The sequence below is a fragment of the Polyodon spathula genome, chromosome 20, assembly GCF_017654505.1.
Source record: "Polyodon spathula isolate WHYD16114869_AA chromosome 20, ASM1765450v1, whole genome shotgun sequence".
Taxonomy (NCBI): Eukaryota; Metazoa; Chordata; class Actinopteri; order Acipenseriformes; family Polyodontidae; genus Polyodon; species Polyodon spathula.
In genome coordinates, this window is record NC_054553.1 from 27,360,774 (window position 1) to 27,382,694 (window position 21,921).

General features: G+C 40.0%; 2 protein-coding genes across 6 annotated transcripts; one reads left to right on the plus strand and one right to left on the minus strand.

Moving 5' to 3' along the window:
• The first annotated feature begins 1,861 nt into the window (after window positions 1-1,861).
• Window positions 1,862-4,920, plus strand: LOC121295292. Of its 3 annotated transcripts, none has more exons than XM_041219760.1 (6): window positions 1,862-2,064; window positions 2,493-2,526; window positions 2,871-2,908; window positions 3,045-3,165; window positions 3,435-3,605; window positions 3,965-4,920. In XM_041219760.1, exons 2-6 carry the CDS (start codon window positions 2,518-2,520, stop codon window positions 4,637-4,639), a joined length of 1,014 nt encoding a protein of 337 aa, XP_041075694.1. In that variant the 5' UTR covers window positions 1,862-2,064; window positions 2,493-2,517; the 3' UTR covers window positions 4,640-4,920. The 3 variants fall into 3 exon arrangements, with proteins under 3 accessions (XP_041075694.1, XP_041075693.1, XP_041075691.1); XM_041219759.1 differs by having other exon boundaries at window positions 2,496-2,526; XM_041219757.1 differs by lacking the exons at window positions 1,862-2,064; window positions 2,493-2,526 and having other exon boundaries at window positions 2,702-2,908.
• An 88-nt stretch (window positions 4,921-5,008) lies between these two features.
• On the minus strand, window positions 5,009-21,915 carry LOC121295290 (transmembrane channel-like protein 6). Of its 3 annotated transcripts, none has more exons than XM_041219753.1 (21): window positions 21,804-21,914; window positions 18,967-19,168; window positions 17,354-17,484; window positions 17,041-17,178; window positions 16,673-16,831; window positions 15,509-15,614; window positions 15,173-15,254; window positions 14,627-14,884; window positions 14,080-14,279; window positions 13,327-13,471; window positions 11,646-11,801; window positions 10,899-11,074; window positions 10,665-10,776; window positions 10,254-10,363; window positions 9,750-9,845; window positions 9,491-9,566; window positions 8,939-9,072; window positions 8,293-8,469; window positions 7,340-7,418; window positions 6,772-6,867; window positions 5,009-6,488 (listed from the first exon to the last, which is right to left on the minus strand). In XM_041219753.1, the coding sequence occupies exons 2-21, from the start codon at window positions 19,029-19,031 to the stop codon at window positions 6,471-6,473; spliced, it is 2,514 nt and encodes an 837-aa protein (XP_041075687.1). In that variant the 5' UTR covers window positions 19,032-19,168; window positions 21,804-21,914; the 3' UTR covers window positions 5,009-6,470. The 3 variants fall into 3 exon arrangements, with proteins under 3 accessions (XP_041075687.1, XP_041075688.1, XP_041075689.1); XM_041219754.1 differs by having other exon boundaries at window positions 17,402-17,484; window positions 21,804-21,913; XM_041219755.1 differs by lacking the exon at window positions 5,009-6,488 and having other exon boundaries at window positions 6,777-6,867; window positions 7,340-7,393; window positions 21,804-21,915.
• Window positions 21,916-21,921: the final 6 nt, after the last annotated feature.

A 21,921-nucleotide genomic window follows, 5' to 3' on the forward strand; every position in this document is an offset into this window, starting at 1 on the left:
GTCAGTTCTACAGAACACTTACTGTGTTACTGTGAATAAAAATATGCATAGCATGTGATGCCCAATCCAGCTATGCCTGGTACATACAGGCGTACTCGGGGAAACTACCTGGAGGAGCCCTAGAGAAGAATCAAGGAATGCGGGTGGTGTTGGACATGACCCAGTTCTAAAGGGTCATAACATCACATGTGACAATTTCTTTACCTCCTACAACCTTGGACAGGAGCGTCTCAAGAGGAGACTGACCATGGTTGGGACTTTCAGAAAGAACAAGCTTCCCACGATTTCCCAAGGAACTGCTGGCAATGCAAAACAGAGCCCCTCACTTCCATGTTCACCTTCACAGACACCACAACAATTGTATCATGCTCGCCAAAAAAACACAAGAATGCGGTCCTGATGAGCACAATGCACAGGGACGCTGCAGTGAGCACCAGAGAGGACGAGAAACTGTCATGATTCTGGACTGCAATGCCACCAAGGGAGGAGTCGACAATCTGGACAAAGTGACAGGCACGTACAGCTGCAAGAGAAAGACGGCCCGCTGGCCGCTGGTCGTCTTCGACAACATCATTGATGTCTCTGCGTACAATGCGTTCGTGCTCTGGACTGATATGGACCCTGGCTGGCACACTGGGAATCTTTACCAGAGGAGGCTTTTGCTTGAGCAGCTGGGAAAGGCTCTTGTGAACCCCCACATCCAAAGAAGAAAGTTCCCTCCAAGAGCACCCAGCCGCTGCGACGATTGTTGAGAGGGTTCAAGCCGAGGGATCTGGTCCACCTGTGCCCGAGGTTCCAGCTGGGAGTAGAAAAGGAGGAAGATGCCATATCTGTCCTGTGAAGAAGAACACCAAGACCGCCACACAATGCTGCAAATGCAAGTAACTTAATCTGCAGGTCACACACACACATACTGCCCTTCATGTTCTGTGTGAATATGATGTGAATACATACATACCTGCATGACGTTATGGTTGCATTGTTCATGTGACATTGTGTATGGATTAAAACATTTTTTTTATTCTTGTTCATGTCATGTTTGCAATTATCTTTGACTAAAAATAAAGTATTGTTTTTGAAAAATATACATTTGACTGTTTTGATTTGAAATAAACTGTATGGATCAATTTGACCCGGAGCATAACAGATGTGTTATCGAACATAACGGGGGGGGGGGGGGGGGGGGGGTTAATAACTGGGGGGGGGTTAATACTGTATAGAATAAGGCTGCATACACAAGTACTTAGTGCACAAGTACCTACTGATGATATCTAGCTAGTAACCTCTTCTGTCACATTATTCATACACAAAGACAAAGCTTTACAAATTATTAAATTAATACAATTCAGTAAAATTTTAACACCCTCAGTTAAGGTAGTGCAATACTGTAATTAAACGTACCATATACCAAACTTTGAAAATCACCAAATAACACAATTCAGTACAGCTTTGAAACTTCAAAAATTCAGTACGGTGTTTCTATACTTTGATACGTGCTGTTAAGGCATTGTAATAACGTGCCACTGAAATTAATACAAGTTCTTAGCTGCTCAATAACATAGACAGCAACTCCAGCCCTTACTGACGAAAAAGAAGAAAAGTCAAGAACGAGGTGACTTTTAATTTTTGGTGGTCTGAATAATTCTGTAACATTCATTTGCATCAGTCTGCTGGTCCTTTGGCGTCTAAATATCGGTGTCGTTTTAGCAGCAGAAGCTGTGTGCGTAATACACGAAATTAATCGCGTGATTACAGGTGAGTTGGGTTGATTGGACAGTAAGGTTGATCAAAGATAGAATAATTGGCTATCGCTGTACTGTATAGTGTACAACATGGGTTGTCGCCTATTGACCATCAGTATCACAATGTGGCTACAATGTTAATTTAAGTTTCTTTATTGTTTATGTTCAAGTAACAGTTTTTTTTGTTGTTGTTTTCATTCATTTATAATGTACAACAACATTAGTCATACAGTAGGGTCCACCCACTTTTACAGGAAGAGTGCTGCATAAGTTTCGTTTTCTTCATTCTTTCATTTCCAACAGAACGGAAGAAGTGGTTACTGTAAGTACAGTATATTGCATTTAAAGTAAATATTGATGTAGCTCTACATTTACATTACTTTTAATGCTGTGAGATACAAGAGGGAAAAAATAACATGTTTTTCTTTTAAATTGCTTTTCAAGTAATACAGTACAACGTTCACAATTGAAGAAACGTAATTACATTATTAAACGTTTTCAGGACTTCAACTGAACCTCTTCTTTGTGAATGAAAGCATATAATGCTGAAATAACATATCTGCTGAACTTGGGGATATTGTGAGAGTTTGTCTTATAACGTACATACATTATAACGTAGATAAATAGAACATGTAACGTGGTTGTGAAGGGGGCTGCTAGAGGGTAGTAAAACATGATGGAAAATAGTCGATTTGTACTTGTAGTCATTGTTGGTGGTTCTAGAGAACAAAATCTTTTCTTCTTTGTCAGCAGTGTAGAATTGAGAACAGCAGGCATGACAGAGGTAGGTACATTTTAATGTATATTTGTTCTGAAATCTAACTTGAAATAAACTTTATTATATATAAATAATATATATATATATATATATATATATATATATATATATATATATATATATATATATATATATAGCAGGTAAAGCATGTATATTATGATTCCCCTGGGGACATATACCATATGTACCTGTAAAGGCATCTGCCCACCTGTATGTATTTATGTCAGATATTTTTATAAGTGCATACATTGGATGTAGCTCATGTGATAGGCTTTTGTTCAGTTCTGTTTGCTTTTATGATGTTATTATTTAATCACAAATGTTTACATTTTTTTCTATTAATCATGAAGAACCCAGAAACAGATCGATACAGCGGCGAAAGAAGAAGGTAATTCAAATGTAATTCCTTTATAAATGGCCAGATAGGTTAGACAGAAAGGCCATGCAGATTTGAGCTGCCCTCGAATGGGATGCTAGCACGGCAAAGAACCAACCATAGAACATAACTTCACTTGCTGTTTCAGAAACTTAAATATAAGAAATGTTCAAGGAGGGCTGAAGAGCTGTGGGAACTATTTCATCATGAAGTTTCTAGATCTTTACAAAAAACATCAAACAAAAGACATCCGTGCATATCTGAATGAGGTAAGGTTGCACAATTACACAAACAAATTATCATGTCTTTGCAAAGCCGCAGCATCCCCAAATGACATCCAATTTTACAATTGTGTAATAAATATGATGGTTTATTATCTCATTGTGAATGGTTCCCAGTTTGCACTGGACTTCAGTTGTACCGCTCGTGTGTAGTATGTAGTGCTGTTGTGTTTCAGGTGACGTGCTAATCCTTTGCAAATAGTGTCATTTTCTGGCTGTAAACTGAAGTGTCTGTTTGACTCTCTGCTTTTCACCAGGCACTACACTGCATCTTCTTTTTAGGCAACATTCACACGTTGAAAATTAAGCCTGCAGAATTCTTTACCAGCAATGAATTGTTAACACTAAAGAGAATGTTTCCAGACCCTTTTGAGAAATACGCCACCCACCTGCCGAGCCGCACTCCTTTTTCCATCCTACTTGACGCGGTCAGTATAAACTTGAAAACTGTCCTTCATATCGTCCTACTTTTTCCATTGACCATCCTGGCAGATCCACTTGCTACAATTACAGTGGCCTTCTCTGCCTCTGTCTGACACATGTCTATGGTAACCATCTCTTCTTGTCTCACAGGATCTCCTTTCTAAAGTATTTATAGTGCCTTCCTTTGCAACCAAGTTGTTTTCCATTTTCTTTTAATACTGTATGCACCATTGGTTCTAGTCACAATGATTTTAGATTCTGGCTTCTCTAGTAACAGTCTACAAAAATGGACATTCTGTTAAAAAATCTGTTTAAGCATTTTACAACCAAATCCAGTGACTGTTTTTTTTTTTTCCTTATGCAGATTGTACAGATTAAAGGCAGTCAGAATCAAAATGAGGTCATGGACTATCTGTGGACTTTCTTAAAAGACCTGAAGGTGCCAAAACCCAACACTAATACCAAAAAATATTGGAACCATTACACCTTGGAGGCCACTGTCATCTGTATTTGTCATAATGAAAGGACAGGGATACAAAAACCAAAAAACTTCTACGGAGCGTCCCTGTCCTGCAAGGGGAAGGTGGAGCAGGAGGTCATAATCTCGCTCTCGTGTCTGGAAACATGGAATGCAGCAGTGGCTCATGCAGTGTGCCTTGCAGACAGTGGTGGTGCCATCAATCTTCCACAAACAGTAAAATGCAAAGCCTTTAAAAGAAAGTGGGGAACAGGCCAGTATTACGGAGACCCGCCATGCTCAAAGTGCATTACTATATTCCAAGGTGCTTCGTTCGAGCCTTGTCAACTTGAAGCTGGTAAGGCACCAACATGGCCCTACGGCCACTGTGCTGAAACAGAATCTCTCAGCAAGCTCCTCAATGCAGAGCCAGCACTCTGTCAACAAGTAGAGATTCTTAACAATGCAACTAACCTTAAAAGAGATAATGTTGTGAACAATGCAAAAGACAGACTGGTCAGCCTGCTTGGAGGGAAAGATTTTGTGCTTAATGGCACTGAATTTCAGTTCTTTTCCCCTTAACCTCCCCTCATCTGTATCCTAACCTCAAATCAAGCTAATCCCTGATCCCCCACTGGCTCAAATAAAAAATTATAAAGAGTCACAAACAGCCTATGCAGTTTTGAGACATTAAACCAATCTCCTGGTTTACTCATTCTGCAACAGTAACCATTTTAATTGCCCTAAGATGTCTGTAGTCATCAACTTCAAGTGTCCTGAAACCTTTTCTTATGGTAGTCGTTTAGGGCTTGTGTGTGTATTTGTATATTTTCGTAAAAAATTAAAAAGCTGTCTAAACTGTATTTTGTGGATGCAAAGTATCTCTGGAAAGAAATGCACTTGGTTTCTGAAACTTGTTTCTTTGTGTATCAGTACCGTGAAATTAAAACAAAAACAAGTGATAACAGAGGCTTTATAATATTGTACCTCTCGTGAGAAATAGCTTATTGATTGTGTGCTGCTGCACTACAGAGGTTGCCAGTGTACAGAATATATTGAATATATTAACTGGAGGAGCGTCTCTGGTTTATTAAAGATTCAGCCTTTCCAATTTACTTTAATGTGACTTCTGTAACCCAAAATGACTGCAATACGAATAGAGTTGTCCGACACCAGGCTGCTTTTAAAAAAGTTTGCATAGAATTTCTGCAGTATCCAGTGCTTTCCCCCTGTATTTACCATAGTTTGCCCTGGTATGCCATGTTTATTAATATGCTGTACCATATCTCGCTGTTCTATACCTGTGTTTTAGCATGCTTCCACTGTGCTTTGTTACACTTTGCTGTGCTTTATCGTAAATATAGGCAGCATTGCGGACTGCACATATGGATGTATAAATATTAATTATAATTCTTTAATGAAAAAGTAAATATTATACTTTCTCAAGAGATGCAGGTGACTTTTTTGTCGCATGCATACAAGGAAAGCCATTCAATAGAATGGTGATGCCCTCACCTTCCCAAATAGGTGCATTATATGGTATAATGCATTTTAATAATAATCTTGTTTTATGTTTAATCTTGTTTTAATTTTAATTTAAAAGTCTCAACACTTATTTATTACTTAAACTCAAAGTAGGTCCAAGAATGGACACACATTTACTAGGTATATAAGGAAACATTTAACAAGACGACTTAAAATTCACCTGAGATCAGCTATGTATAAAATGGTTGACTGGCTATTACAAGCATCTTACACTAGAGGGCACTGCACTACGGTTTAACAGAATTTAGTTTTCTGAATGTGACCACACTTGTTTTATTATTTATAATTACACTGCATCAATTATATAACTTTTAATAACTAACTATATAACTAACAATTATATAACTTTTTTTTTTTTTTTTTTTTTTTTTTGTTAAGACGGTAGTGCACCAGGAGACTTTACGTTATGAAAACATAAAAAAAAAAAAAAAAAATTATATACAACATATCACAGTTTGAGCATTGCAAAAGAAAATACCACAGTCAATTCCAATGTTATAATAAAAATACCAATACAACACATATAAAAATCTACTATTTACAGGAATACTTGTTTGAGTTCTAGTGGTTAGTTTAAAAAAAAAAAATTACAAAAAATACAACACAATAAAAGCATCTGGCTTCTTCAGGTGCAGACCTCAGAAATGCCACAAGTATGCTGGTGTGGTCCTGGAGAAGGCTGGATCAACGCGAGATTGGGTGGTGTCGTCTTTATTTGCTGCAGTATATCATGCAGCTAAAGTGCAGTCCATGGCACCAGCACGTTCATTTCCAGTGTCTATGGAGAAAATGTGCATTCCATATTTTAATTCCAGTTCGTCCTTCTATCTATCACAGGATAACTGTCTTTGGCTGTCCAGATGGAGTTTCATTTCCGACTGTCATCCTGAAAACATAAAATAAAAAGAGAATAACATCATCACAGCATACAATTAAACACATATGCAGCTGCTTTTACAGACCCTGATTAGCACTACTCTTGAACTGAAGCCCAGTTAAGCTGTGGAGTTTGAGGAGGTCTGTTCTCGGAGCTGTACTGTTTGCAGATTCCTTTTCCTCGCTCACTGGTTGGCTGTCCTTGCCCTCCCCTATCAAATATGTATATCTGAGCTTATAACCGGTTACACCAATTTTGGGCTACTTAGCAAACAGGACCCAATTTACCGCACCTTGCTGCAGTGAGCGACGTGGGCAGATGAAGAGGGCAGTTTCTTCATGTAAATATCCTGCAGGCGAGTGATCAGGAATCTCTTATCCTCTCCCTCCTGAAACAATAAGCACATCGCTTTAGTCCGAGAGATTATTCCAGGATCCATAAACATCCAAATACGTACTCGTTTAGTAGGGAAGAGAAATCCCGGCTGTGAAATTCCAAAAAAAATGAAAAACATGAAATTCACAACTTTTACAACTAAACCTTGCTTTTATTATACCCTGTTTTAGAGTTAAATCACCAGGGTTTTTTTTGAAAATGAAATACTTTATTGTTATTTTTTGAAAATGTGATTTTAATACAGGTCATTTATTTATATTACGCAAAAATAATAATATAGTAAAGCATATTTTACCATTGTGTACAGGAGTGTGTATAACATAGCTGTTCTATTAACAGTAGGGCTGTATCTAACTTGTAGGGTTAAAAAAAAAAAAAAAACATACCCCTCGAAACTGACACACACCCTACAGTAATCCAGTTCTTACAAGTAAGAAGTTATTAAATCTTGGGAGACTACTCACGTTATCGATTTGCTCTTCTAACAGAGAGATTATTTTCCTCTGTGCATCCACAACCTGCATGTGGAAATAAATCACAATTCTACAATATAATGGGGAGAAGAAAACAGAAGCACATGTTACTGTGAAGTTTGCCATTTTAAAAAAGGTATTTATTACACCTACAACAGCACATCAGACCTGTGAGGGTGTGGATTATAAGCGTTGGGGGACATTAAAAGCAGTGATATTAAGCAGGTTTGCCTGTAATATCTTGAAATGAGCACATTAGGCTCCAATCTAAGAGATCGACATCTGGAGACTGAAATCCTTTCTTTTGTTTGCAGTGTAGAATCAAGAACAGCCTTATTTTAATAAGGGCGAATACATATTTTTGTTGCACATGAAACATGTTACTGATTCTTAGCAGTGGGTGACATTAAAAGGAGTGATATTAAAGTAGGTTTGATTGCATGTTTAAATATATTTTTTAACCTTATTGGTCACCTTTAATATGCACTGCAAATCACCAAAAGTCATAAGCCATCATGAACCGGTCTGCCCGCTTTTGAGTCTCAGTTGTTTGTGTATTTGCTGCCTGCCACAGGAACCGCAAATCACAATTGTAATTGTGCAGTTCATAATTAATTGCAGTTGAAGAGTGGCACACCTGCGTAATTGAAATACTTGTAATTAATTGTTACTCTTGTGTTTCCAACCACTTTTGGTGACCCCATTTCTATGCTTGGCTATTGAGAATAAATAAAGTAAACATGTCAATTTGTGTGTAGTTTTTTTTTTTTTTTTTTTTTTTACTTTAGTGTAATTGTAATTGTTATTACTGCACCATCTATAATGGAACAAAACAGCATTGTAATTGTATTTACAATTTCAGCAATAAGTTCTGGTGTAATTGGAATTAAGAGCTGGTCTGCGGGGAACCCCTCAGTCTCCAGTCCAATCCCTTAAGTACTTACAAGAGAGCACCGACAGCAGCGAACAGGAAGAAGGGATTCTCCACCAGGTACTTGTGAATCCAGGTTAACCAGGAGAAATTGGAATTCATTTCCTCCAGCTGCCGAACCCAGATATTCCCCGACTCGAACATGGTGTTCAGCGTCCTAAAGGGTCCGCACCCCTCCGAGGGCTTTATTCTGCACAGCGGAGAGAGCAGCAGGGTCGTCAGAAAAGCTACACTTCTGCCTGCATTAAAAGACTAACTGCAAGGAAGTTTGCTCTCCTGGATTGCCCCTTGAGTGGTCCTTATAAAAACTGGTAGTATAACTGTAAATAATATACAAGATTATGCAAATTGCTCGAATTCCATGACTATACATATATTTTGAATCTACTGAATTTCCCAAAGGAATTCATATTGAAATAAACATTTAAATTTCAAATCATAAGAAATACTTAAAGAAATTGACAAGCTGAAAACTCACTATTTCAATTAGCTGAATTCGAAATGTTGCTGTAGCTAATTATTATTCAAATAGTTTGTTTTCAGTGTATCAGTTCAGTTTCTTCTTCATTAAGTATATTTTCATTTTTAAAATTATTAATCTTCTGACAAAAGAGCACAGAGCAGACAAGAAGCCGGCTGCATTCGCAGGCAAAACTTACTTCCAAATGGTGTAGGTGACAGCCACAGCCACCCCTAGGAATGATGGGAAGCACAGGAGGGTGATAAAGATGGTGGTCATCTGACTGGCTCTCCAAGGCTTGCTGGGAGCCTGGCAGTTCATCATCAGGCTGGTCTGGGATGGAAAAGGTTAAAGCTGCAGTTTAATAGTCTTCCTTAGGTTTGAATTCTGTAGGCTTTATTTGAACAGAAAGCAAGCCTTGTCCAGTTTCTTTGACTGTACCCTAGCTTGTAAAAATCTGACTGTTGCCAGCTAGTGGTTCACTCAGGGATTTAAATAAGACTGCCATTGCATAGCAGTTTGATCCATTCCTGGTTTTACTATGTTTAATAAGACTTGCCTGAGCTTCTTACCTATACATTTGAGCTAATCAAGCTTACATTAAAACCTGGATTGGGTGAAACCGATATGCAATAGGAGTCTTATTTGTATCCCTGTTCCTGCTTTGAGAAACTAGCAACAACAACAAAATGCATGGCAGTTCACTACATAAGAATGAATGAAAATGCAAAAATCAATCTAATTTACTCACTCTTTTAATGTAAAATAAAAGAACCAGTTTAATAATCTGGAAAGCAGGAAGCAATGGTGAGAAGAGCACTCCTAGCCTGAAGACAAAAGCAAAAGTAAAACATTAAAAGAAAGGGAGAGAGTCTGTATTAAAGGTTTTGTATTATTATTTCATTTTGCTGTAGTCCTCTGGTGAGGTTAAGGTAGTGTCAGCTCCCCGAGCACTGACTAGACCGTGTTGGTGAACAGGCAGTTCAGAAGTCTGATTGACCGTTCTTTACCAGGTGAGAGTCTGTCCGTATATGAGCTCCAGCACGTTCCTGGCGATATCAAACACAGGCTTTCTTTTCCTCTTGAGCACTTTCTGAGAAAACAACCTGGGGGAACAAACAGAGGCATCGACAGTCTCAACCACTGGACTGGCAGTTACAGTTTAGTGCCAGTATGCAACCTGACAGTCTTTTCAAAAGTAAATAAAAACGAACAAACAAATAAACAGAAAACATATACCATATATGCATATGCAAACTTAAAAACCAACCTCAGTCTACTTAGCTATCGGAAGGCAGACTGATATATACACAACGCAAAGCCTGCAGATAATGACTGCTCTATGGTTTAGTACATTTGGAGACTGGATTTCTTTTTATGCACTGGATTTCTTTAGCCTGTTTTGCAAGTGACTGCAGTAATCAAAAAACAACAACACGTCACTCTTTCACCACTTAGCCATTTACTGTTAGCATGGTTTACCCTTCTAGAAAGCTTACAGTGGCACAGCATACCTCCAGACAAACTCCCCGAAGATGGTGTCCAAGACTGTAAAGATGAAATCCATTAGCAAGAAACGGTACAGCTCCTGACCCACGAGGGTCTCCCAGCACTCCAGTCCCCCCTAAGAGAGAACCAAGACATGAAACTGGAAAATAGGCGTCCTCTCCATTACTGGCTTGAGTATAGCATTTCCACTGCTCCCCTCAACACTGTGCAGTTTTTATATCAAATAAAAGAGGGTTTGCACCTATTACAGTTTGCACCTTTAATTCTTAAAACTCTTGTGACACCCTGCTTATTGAAACTGGGGGCAGGAGTAAGAGACACACTGTGTTACACGTTTCCTCTGCAAAGGACGCTCTGCCGAGCGCAGAGAGCTTAATTCCTTAATCAAGTTTTTCAAATGTTAGAAAGAAACTTACAGTAGAGCCATACTGCTGAACCTGTTTTGACAGAGTCACATGACCGCTGATGGTCGTTCCTAGCCAGTGGTGACACAGGACTCCCAGCACAGACATCTTCAGCAGCAAGTTCCTGCAGGCACCAAAAGTGACGCTCATTTCTCTTTTCGGCCAAGCCAAATTCACAAGTAGTTTTGGGAGCTACATGTACATAAAATATAATATCATCATCATCAAAGCCCTGCTAGTTCCCACCTGCAGATGGCGACGTAGGCCTGTGTGCTGGGTGCATCGTACTGTTCCATCCACGCGGCCGCATTGAAGAGGCCCGGCATAAGCAGGTTCACTGTGGACACCACCACGGGCAGGGCCAGCAGGCTCACCTCCACCTGGATCAGGGTCTCGTTACGAGACACCCTCTTGGTCAGGTCCTGCAAAAAGCATGACAACTACTGAAAGGCATGCTTTGTGTGCACATTTCTGGTGACTGTGACCGTCACTGGTGTGCTGCCTGTCTGAAGTTCTTTGCTAATTATAATTTGTATTAATAAATAGCACTGAATAATTAGACCGCTTGACATGCTACAGCATGCTGTGTGGTTAACCAAAGCATACAGTTGCTTTGCAGACACAGATCTTAACAGTGTTAGAAGAAAACAAGTGTAAAAAGAAGGTTTGAAAATGTGCATATAAAGTGTAAAACTATACTTGCATGACATCTCAGTGGCAGGAGATAGCAACTGTAAATCACACTGTAGGTTGGTTCAGTTCAGTACAGAACGAAGCAGAGAGAGAGAGAGAGAGAGAAAGAGACTCATACAGACTCACTTCCAAAAAAAGCCCTCATCTCCAATCCCCCCATAAACAGCCCCTCCTACAAAGTGGGTATTTAAACTAGGACTGTTATGCAAATCTTTCTTTCAAGCATGTGGTAAGTGGAGAATTAAATGAACCTAAAAATGCAGATCGGAGCTCACAGTGCCTCCTCCATGCCCCCTGTACCTTGTGCATGTATGTGGAGAAGTAGTAGATGCCCATGGCACATGCCACGGTGCTCCCCAGAGACATGACCCAAGCCAGCAAGTGCACCGTCATCCTTGCCAGCCTCTGTTGCAGAGTCTGCTGTCCCGATGCCCGAGCCAGCTCAGACAGCAGCTCCTGTGGGAACAGAGGGGTTAAAGAGGGCGGGTCAGTAAAACAGTGTATCTCCCACACACACACACAACCTGGAATCTGGATCTCTCAGGCCCTGAAATGCGAAGCAGCAAAAGCAGTCTTGAGAATTTGAGTAACAGTTAACATTAAAAGCTTGCTCAACAACAAAGTAGTTGCCTGAAAGATGCTTCATGCTTCATGGTCTTGAAGTAAAACACACAGCCATCAACTTGTTGTACAACTAGGCTGGTCTCAGGACTTAATGACAGGAGTTATGAGAAAAGGTTAAAAGTATTACATCTCTTCAGCCTAGAAAAACAGAAGGGAAAGAGGGGAACTGACTGAAGTCTATAAAATCATAAATGACAAATTTAGTACAGAGAGTAGAAAAGGGCAAACATGGAAGCCGAGTTTAGTTTAGAACAGAAGGTAGGAAGCACTTTTTTACACACAGTTACAAATGCATGGAATAGCCTGCCAGGTGAAATAGTAGGATCTAAAACACTGGGAACATTTATAGATTTTTTTTTTTTTTTTTTTTAAAGACCAGATTCTGTATTTTTAAATGACGGGCGAGCCTTGATGGGCTGAATGGCCTTTTCTCATTCCCAAACTTCTTGCACCTGTTCCATTGATCTTTGTTTAGATTAAGCTTCTGAAATCTCCACGTTGAATCCTAAGACTAAGTTCTTAATGCTACTCTCTCCAACATCGAAATACATTTAAACTAAATTACACAAGTACATTACCCCCCCACTATTACAAACCTGTCAGGGTCCAAGCCTTCTGTTTGTTATATTGAGGCGTTCATTATAGCGAAAGGACAATCAAAGTGAACGATAAACCTATGCAGCTGTTAATGAGAGGAGATTGTGAATAAAATAATTACATTGACCTGTTCGTCTCATGCATACAGTATTCTGCCTTTGCTTTATCCTGATCGTTAAAGAATTATAACGCAGTAAAAATCAATCTGACATGAATCGTGCACCAAATCTTAATCCACCGTGCAAGAATCCCAAAATGAGCTTTTATCCCAAATCAACCTGACATGAAAATTTGACATAAAAAGTTAATCAGATCCTCAAGTTTTTTTTTTTTTTTTTTTTTCTTTAATCAATTTTGCTTTGCCGGATGGTTACGACACAGATATGCCTGGTTACTTCTTTTTTCAAACGATCGACATAGTTTCCAGCTTTGTTGCAAGATAAAATCATTTTCGATTCGGAAGCATAGTTACACAGTGCACACTTTTTATTGAGACAAGGTGCGTTATAATAAAGAGCGTTATAGCAAGGGTGTACTGTATTGGAGAAGCACACATGGAATTATAACATGAAACAGTATAAAACTTAAATTGTAGCTTTATAATCCAAGAATCAATCCCATTCACACACAGGCATGTTTCAGTGTTGGGGGGAACCTTTAGAATCAATCCCATTCACACTCAGGCATGTTTCAGTGCTGGGGGGGACCTTTAGAATCAATCCCATTCACACTCAGGCATGTTTCAGTGCTGCGGCGGTACCTTCATCTGTGTGCAGATATTCTCACACTGGCGCTTCACGGAGCTCTTCTTAATTACTTTGAAGTCCCAGGAACAGAACACCTTCATGGCGAGATCCCCGTGAGGGTTGTCAATGCGGTAGCTCTGCCCGAAGGACTTGGACATGCTAGAAAGAAAACACTGGTCAAGTCAGAAATGCAATGCAACACAGCAAGACACTTTCCAAAAAACAATAAGAAGACAGATACCGGTGGGGGTTTTGTTAGAAGAGGTGGTCAAAAAGTCTTGTACTGGACAGAAGGCTAGCAGTACAATGTTATTTATTTGAGAAGTTCTTAGGAACAAAGGGGTCTTCTTTCCTGGCATTTTCACACAGGACCAGAAGTTGTTTTTTTGTTCCAAATATACTCTGAGATTTTTGATTCTATGATGGGGAATTCAGGGATGGAAACAGGACTATGGCAAAGCAGTTTCGCCCATTCCAAGTTTTTAGATTAGCCACATTATAGAGGTAACAAGCTTGCGTGTGTCTTATTCGACTCCTAGTAAAACCAGGAATGGATCAAGCTGTTATGCAATGGGATTCTTATTGCCATCCCTGTTATTGTATGGCTTATGATACTATTATAATGTATACGTCATCTCTCATTGCAAGCAGTTTCTCTTTGTCATGCCACACTCAAGATGACTGGACATTCCTATAGGCCCCCAGTGTTAGGCACAGTGTTAGAATGGTTCAGCCCAGCCCCTGTGCACCTGCAGTAAGTCCCTTACCTGTAGACCAGAAGGATGCAGGTGATGAAGAAGGAGATCACGATGGTAAAGAAGTACGCGAGGGGAATGTTGTAGGGCATGCGGGTGTCCAAGCTGTTCAGACCCACGGCGCACCCAGAGCCATTGCGAGCTGGACCACAGCCGTTCACAGTGGAGTTGATATAGTAACCATAGTACAGAACCGTGTCTGTGAAATAGCCCTGTGAGGAATCCCAGAGTCAGGGAGGTTTTTCACTGGGCAATGTGCCTCGGATCTTTTTAAACATATTTATGGGTATGGCTGTGTCATTGTGGGATATTGCCACTTCTCAGGCTGGTTGAAGAGGAGTGCTGATATCCCACAGAAACACACACAGAGGAGAGAGGGGAGAGGTGTGACTTACAGCCCCGGTGACAGAGGAGAGAGGGAAGAGGCGTGACTTACAGCCCCGGTGACAGAAGAGAGAGGGGAGAGGCGTGACTTACAGCCCCGGTGACAGAGGAGAGAGGGGAGAGGCGTGACTTACAGCCCCGGTGACAGAAGAGAGAGGGGAGAGGCGTGACTTACAGCCCCGGTGAGCAGCTCCAGCCCCTGGAAGGGGAGGCGGTGGGTCTGGCCGCTGGGCGGGTGGGCTACCTGAGGGACTGCGAGGAAGACGACATTGACGAGGAGGAGGAAGACGTTGAAGAGCAGCAGCGTCTTGAGGAAGACGAAGTAGGAGAGGACGCCAGTGCCGAAGCGCCCGCTCACCTTCTTCAGGGCCACGTGCCACAGCTGCAGAGAGTGCAGGAAGGAGAGCAAGCTGTACCTGCCGTTGCGAAAACCCTGTAGCGAGATAGAGAGATATACACTCTGAACCCCAAAACACCACCACAATTCAAAGAGATACACCCTGAACTTCAACACACCACCACAATTCAGACAGATACACCCTGAACTTCAACACACCACCACAATTCAGAGAGATACACCCTGAACTTCAACACACCACCACAATTCAGAGAGATACACCCTGAACCCCAACACACCACCACAATTCAGACAGATACACCCTGAACTTCAACACACCACCACAATTCAGACAATACATCCTGAACTTCAGAGTATACTAACGATGATGAGGTAGTATTTGAGCCAACTGCAGCAGGGTATCTGGTTCCTGGAGTGGGGAACCCCCTTCGAATTGCAGGCATGTCTGTGGGAGAAAATACACAAAGACCTCTTCACAGCAACATACAAGCACTATTCAAGATACACAGATACAAACATGCTGCACAGCAGGAGTACCAAGAATGTAAACATATTCAATCATCACAGATGCTGAATAATCTTGGATTACCTAATGGTACCCTCTGTTGGACAGTCCTAGACTATTGCTAATGAGATTACCTCCACAAGCATGAACTCTGCCCTGCACTGTGAAACAAGGCACTGAAAAGATGCTCTTACCTCAGATTCTTCTTTTCCAGCAGGCTGAGGGGCATGGTTTTCAGCATGCGCCCCCTATCACTCACAGAGAGGTTCTGCAGGTTGTCAAACAGGTGTTGTCTATTTTCTGATAATGCATAAAAGGACATAGATAATATTGGGAAGGAGAACAGGTCATCTGCAGAAATTTACTTATAAAAAGAGTGTGCCTTAGTAAAAGCAGCGAAGTGTAATAAGTGGCAAACCTTGGTAAAACTATGGTAAAATAGTACAAACCATGAAAAAAATCAAGGGGAAACTGCGGTAGCTTTACCTGCTACTTCACCTGGTATACTTCTAACATTGATAGTCCAGTGGTTAATGAAAAGTGCTTAATACCAAGAGATTCGCGGTTCTAATCCTAGCTGAGACACTGTGTGTGACCCTGAGCAAGTCACCTCCTTATGCTTCATCCTTATTGTAAGTGACTCTGCAGCAGTTGCTGATGCATATTTCACAACCTAGTCTCTGTAAGTTGCTTTGGATAAAAGCATCTGCTAAATGACTAATCAATAATAACATACATAAATACTAAAAGAAACTCAGTGAATTAAAGTAAAAGAATGGCTTAGAATTGCAGGCTTGGAGATTCCCTAAAACTAAATTTTTTTTTTTTTTTTTTTTTTTGACAAATATTAATCAATATGTAGTAGAGGCAGTAGGCAATAACAGCATGTCAAAAAAATGATATATTACATAGAGGAAGGGTGAGATTCTGTACTCTCTCTGTCTCCAGGTGTTTCCTGAAGTTATCTTTTCAGATAAAACAATGACATTCAGTTTTGACACTTCCCTTTTCTACTAGATTGTGTAGCAACACACTACTGCAATACTATCTAGCTTCCTATTTAAACAACAAACATGAAAAAGCAAAAGCTACAGTAAAGGCTTCACAAACCAAACTAAACCAAACCAAACCAGATCATAGTCCTGGTGATATTCATTTTTCAGGCGCCAATGTTAAAAAACCAAGTAGTGAGCACTGATTTATTTATTTTTTTTAGAAACACTTGTAAATTCAATGACAAATGTTTGGACTAAGAGTATTTCTCAATGTCTTCAAGAAAGAAAGAAAAAAACACTGTTAACTTTGCACTGGAACAAACGCTCCAAATATCTGTCCCTTAATATTCCTGGTGCACTGACCTTCCTCCCCTGCTGCCTCTGGGTCCGTCTCCACTTGGTGTCCACAGATGCTGGGCCGGGAAGAGTGAGACTGGTCCTGGATGGAGGGCCGGCTTCGTCGCCTTCGCAGTTTCATCGTGCGGTTGTAGTACTGCGAGATGATTGCTCCGCGATTGCGGCCTGGAGACAAGAAAATAAAAACAAACGCCAATCAGCACTGCGGGTGGCATTTCACAGAGCAACATATGTTCACACGGCAACCAAAGGTTTCATATTTTTATTTATTTAACTGGGAGATTTACCCGTAAATATATACATTTGCTAAAAGAAATAAAGGAAAGAAAGCAGCTGAACACATGGCAGATCTGTATGAACGCGGACTCGCTCACCGATGGTGCGGCTCGGCATGGCAGACAACACTCTCAGGGTGACCGGGGAGAAGTTTTCACTCAACAGCGGCTCCTCCTTCTGTCTCTCCTCCCTGTTGCCGCGGCCGTGTAGCGGAGATGCCAGGAAGGCTGGGTTTTCTGAGCGACACAAAGCAGAGCCGGTTAAATACCCAGAACCCTCGGGGGCGTACTGGGAACAAAATAAAAAAGATGTTCTCCAAAAACGTCCTTCAAAAGAAGGTCGCTAAGTTGACATTTATTACACAGGAATTAAATATAAAACTAAACCAGCCCCCTCAATCCTCCCTTCTACCTGTCCCCCTGCCAGCCATGTCTTCCATCTCGAAGACGGCAGACCCACCCTGGCTGTGGCTCTGCTCCTCTATCAGCTCATTGAAGGAGTCGTGGACGATGTTCTCGTCGTATGGAGAGAAGCCCAGGAATCTGTACAGACAGGCAGAGAGGGAGATTCTGACATCTATTTGTCGATTTAATAATGCCAGCAGGGCAATACTTCCATTACAGGCCTTTTTAATATCACTTAGACGGACACACGTGCTGACAGCTGACAGAGGGGGCTTTAACAGGAGCTACCCAATAATCTGGCAAACAAGCATTAAAACAGTGTTGATGGAACAAAATGTGCCACTTTTACAGTGAAACGGTACTAAAATACTGTTCAAGGAATTTATATGCATCCTCTACTGCACTGTAGAAGCATTCTGCTGTATTTGTGAGGGGCCTGTGGAGGTCTAGAATACACTGCAATACATACTGCACGCTACTTTAAATGGCTGCTTTAAAAAACAGAACCTTTATATTTTCAGCAACGCTGCACTTATAATAAGAGACACTGCGACGTTTGGGGAAATAGGCGACACAATTACTACACTTCTCGGATATCGAACAAGGACAGCGTTGAGATCTGCTGGGTCATATGAATAGACAGATTTAGGAAATGGTCTACAAAAGGTGGTCAATATACAAAGCACTGTTATAAATGGCAGGGGAGTGAACTCAGGTCATGCTTACATCCCAGTGAAGGCTGACAGGAAATGAGTCAAGGTATATGTCTCTGTACTGAAGAAAACAATCAAGTGTGCAGGCATGAATAACACTCAGGAGACAAGCTGTCACACTGCTAACTGATGACTGGGAATGTATTACATTGATATAGTTCCATGAAGGGGAATGTTATATAGAGAATAAAGGATCCATGAAGGGGAATGTTATATAGAGAATAAAGGAAAAACTAACAACAGCATATGTGCTAGATCCTGTGCCGAACCCTGATATTGAACTACAATGTTAAACCCTTATTTTTCCTTTTTTTTAAATAATTTTTACAAAAATAATTATTTTACCACACTATGGTGTTTTTGCACTTTGTTTTGTTTGTTTATATGCTTTACCATACCTATCTGTGCTTTACCATGCTTTTACTGTGCTTTATTACAATTTGCTACACTTTTACTATGGAAGACTTCTACAGGGGGTATTAGAAAGACCCTTTACGTTATGTGAAATATAATGAAGCAATAACTGTTACAAAAATGTTTTATATAAAGACATGCATCTACTAGAGATATATTCATACCACAACACACAAAAAAATATGTTATATTTCAGCACTGTAGCTCCTGGCATAGACGATAGAATGATAGAAAGCTGTAAATGCATTTAGCACTGTTAGTTTTGCTACTGCTTTAACTTGTTTGTGCCCTATTTATTTTTCCTCATTAGTTTTGATTAGGCAAGTAAGCTGTGATCTGAACCTTGACCTGAGCACAGAAACGGCAGTTTAAGAAGACATACCTGTGCTTGTTACCTATACATTGGGGCGAATTAAGCTCATATTAAAACCATGAATGGAGTACACTGCTGTGCAATAGTAGTCTTATTTCCGTCTCTGAACTGTGAACTCACTGCTGCACCTCCTCGGCTTCAGGGAGGTCGAGGTGGAAGTTGACGCTCCGGGCCATCTCCGTCATTCTGTTCACCTGTCTGTCTGCCCGCCTTGTTCTGTGCCCTTCGAGTGACCTCGCTGTCTTGCTGGATGGCAGGGGTATCAGAGAGGCAGTTTTACCCAGTCAGCACCCTGCCTCGCTCCTGTCATGTTTCCCGTTACCTGAAAGAAAAATGGTCAGACACTCGCTGGCATTAAAAAAGTGCTGAGTAAGCAGGGGACAATGGGCCCTGAAGAGGTAATTGAGTCAACACTGTTTTCAAGGAGGCACACATACAAATGTTATTATTATTAACAAACGTTAAGAAGAAGAAGAAGAAGAAGAAGAAGAAGAAGTGATTATTTTTTTAAGAAACACGGCAATCCACACGTTTCATTTATTTTGATGTTTGTAAAGTGTTTTTTTGTTGTTAATAAACCACAGGAAACAGGACAATGTTTTCAACAACAGTACAACCTTATCGGACAGATATACGCACCCTGGTATTGTATAGAATACGAATTTTTTGTTTGTTTGTTTTAGCGTTTCCTTTCTCTTCACACTTTCCGTTTGTTTCAGTAAACACTGTACCGTTGAATGGTTGAAGTTATTAATGTAATATCTAAAACTAGCTTGGATCTTTTTGTGATTCCTCCGAGCAGCAAGGGTATAAATATTGGGAGGCATTCAGAAAAAAAAGCAACGAAATGTATGCATTGAAAACGCACTATACATTATTTTTTAAGAAACCACACTTGGAAAAGATGATATGCATGTAATAGTTACTACAAAGAATAAATTGCATTAGTTAAGTTTTTTCTTTTCTTTGAGGAAAAACGTAGGAAGATTGCTTAAGTTATTGCTCTCCTGCCACAGCAGGTAACTTGCACGGTGTACTTTGGAAAATGTAGCTGACCTTTGGCGTTCTGAAGCGCAAAGTTTAATTAGTGACCACAACAATATAGTTATGTACACGATTGATTTTAATATTACTTTGATAACTACAGTATATAAAATCTATTTATTTACTGCTGAAAATGTAAATAATAACACAGGTGTACATCGTCAGAATGTGGTACGCTGTCAATGCTGTGACTACTAGAACAGGACAAAGTGTAGTTCAACCATAAAATCGCATATGTTTTTCAGTTTTAGACAACCCAGTATATTGCATATCAGTTAAAGTCACATAAATTTGCTGATTTGTGAATATATATATATATATATATATATATATATATATATATATATATATATATATATATATATATATATATATATATAAACAATCACTTTCTTTAAGGTCCAAATTCAGTACATGGTTCCCAGTTTAGATGGGCGTTTCCTTGTTTTCCGAGCTCAGATCATTTGCGCTTGCCCAGTGTACCACTTTTTAAATAGCAGGACTACCGCAAAATGACATCACACCGGTTCTTTAAAATTACATTTACACCAAAAAATAAATAAAAGAAAATAATGGAGGCATTGAAATCTGGTTGTGTTCTCTAGTTAATCTAATAAACAGTATCCATTCCCTAGATTAACACATGGAAATAGCCTATGTCTTTCAGCTCCGTCGAATACAGTGAAAGGGGAATATTTGATAAATGAAAACTAATTTTCATTTTAATACCAGTCTAACCTTCACCGTTTCTCCCAAATCTTGTGCGAGCCACGGCATTTTCAATTCTCGAGAATGTATGCAACGTCGTTTCTGACGCTAGCATTTTCTTAAAAAATTATTTTAAAAAAGTTTTACTTCATAACTAAAATAAGTAAAGAAACACACAAAGTGTATGATTTATCCACAAAGAATAAGTACTTTAATAAAAAAAAAAAATTTAGGTGAGTAGGACTAACCACAAATAAAATATCTTTAAAAAAAAAAAAAAATATATATATATATATATATATATATATATATATATATATATATATATATATATATATATATATATATATATAGATAGATAGATAGATAGATAGATAGATAGATAGATATTTTGATCTTTAATATTTGAGCCAGACCTTTTCAAAGAGCAAGCTAATTAAAAACTTAACAGCTCTCAGTCTGTCATAAACAAAAACAGGCTTTCAGTATGACTGTACAAATCTGATAACTGATTAATTTGTTCCATGAAGTCCTTTAGCTTCAGGAAGTATGCAGTCTTATCTTCTACGGTGTTATAATTTAAAAAGAGCACCCTGAATGCATGTGCTGATGTGTCTGGGGGAGAGTCAAACAACTCACAGGAAAGAGAGGCCCACGTTTTGCAGCTGTGCAGTGTACGTCCAAGTCTCTGCTTGCACAGTACAGAGGTCGATACCGTTCCCTTTAATATTCAGCTTGTAGCACCACTGCTACAAAGCAACCTTTAATCCTCTCTGGCACCACAAACAGCTGAAGCCACCTTTAGTAGCATCTGATCTGCTATAATAACCCAAGGATTTAGCACCAGTACCGGGCTGTGTGAGGAAGCTTTGCCTGACCAGCCACTGGTGATATCACAAGTTCTGATGCCCATTCAGATCATGTGAACACTTGCAGTGGACCTCAAATTAGTGGTAGGCAACGCTTCAGCAAGAGACAACCTGTCTTCTATGCACGCAGGACAACTCTTCAGCCAGCAAGCAAATACAATTGTGTAACTGCTGTTACCCATTCCAGTAATAAAGTGAAGCTAGTGTGACAGCTTCAGTGCCCATCGGGCATAAGGCTGACTGGCAGACTCGTCTCATGTGTGTCCAAGCTTGTGTCACCCCACACAGTATCCGATTAACAACCTGAGCAGAGGAACCATGCAGAGAAACACTTACCGTCTGTCGTCTAGAGGCATCCAAACGTACTCCCTTCGCCCTGAGAAGTCACACTCATCAATATATAGAAATGTCAGTAGGATGCTATGTTCATAAATACTGCAGCTTCTGCTTCAGT

Excerpts from the sequence above, each read along its gene's own strand:
- LOC121295292 (XM_041219757.1), top strand. The coding sequence starts at position 2,817 with ATGATGTTATTATTTAATCACAAATGTTTACATTTTTTTCTATTAATC. Across the intron at positions 2,909-3,044 it reads TACAGCGGCGAAAGAAGAAG|AAACTTAAATATAAGAAATG; the intron begins GTAATTCAAATG and ends TTGCTGTTTCAG. Across the intron at positions 3,606-3,964 it reads TTTCCATCCTACTTGACGCG|ATTGTACAGATTAAAGGCAG; the intron begins GTCAGTATAAAC and ends TTCCTTATGCAG.
- LOC121295290 (XM_041219753.1), bottom strand. The coding sequence starts at position 19,031 with ATGACGGAGATGGCCCGGAGCGTCAACTTCCACCTCGACCTCCCTGAA. Across the intron at positions 17,179-17,353 it reads CATGGCTGGCAGGGGGACAG|AAAACCCAGCCTTCCTGGCA; the intron begins GTAGAAGGGAGG and ends TGTGTCGCTCAG. Across the intron at positions 10,364-10,664 it reads TTCAGCAGTATGGCTCTACT|GGGGGACTGGAGTGCTGGGA; the intron begins GTAAGTTTCTTT and ends GTTCTCTCTTAG.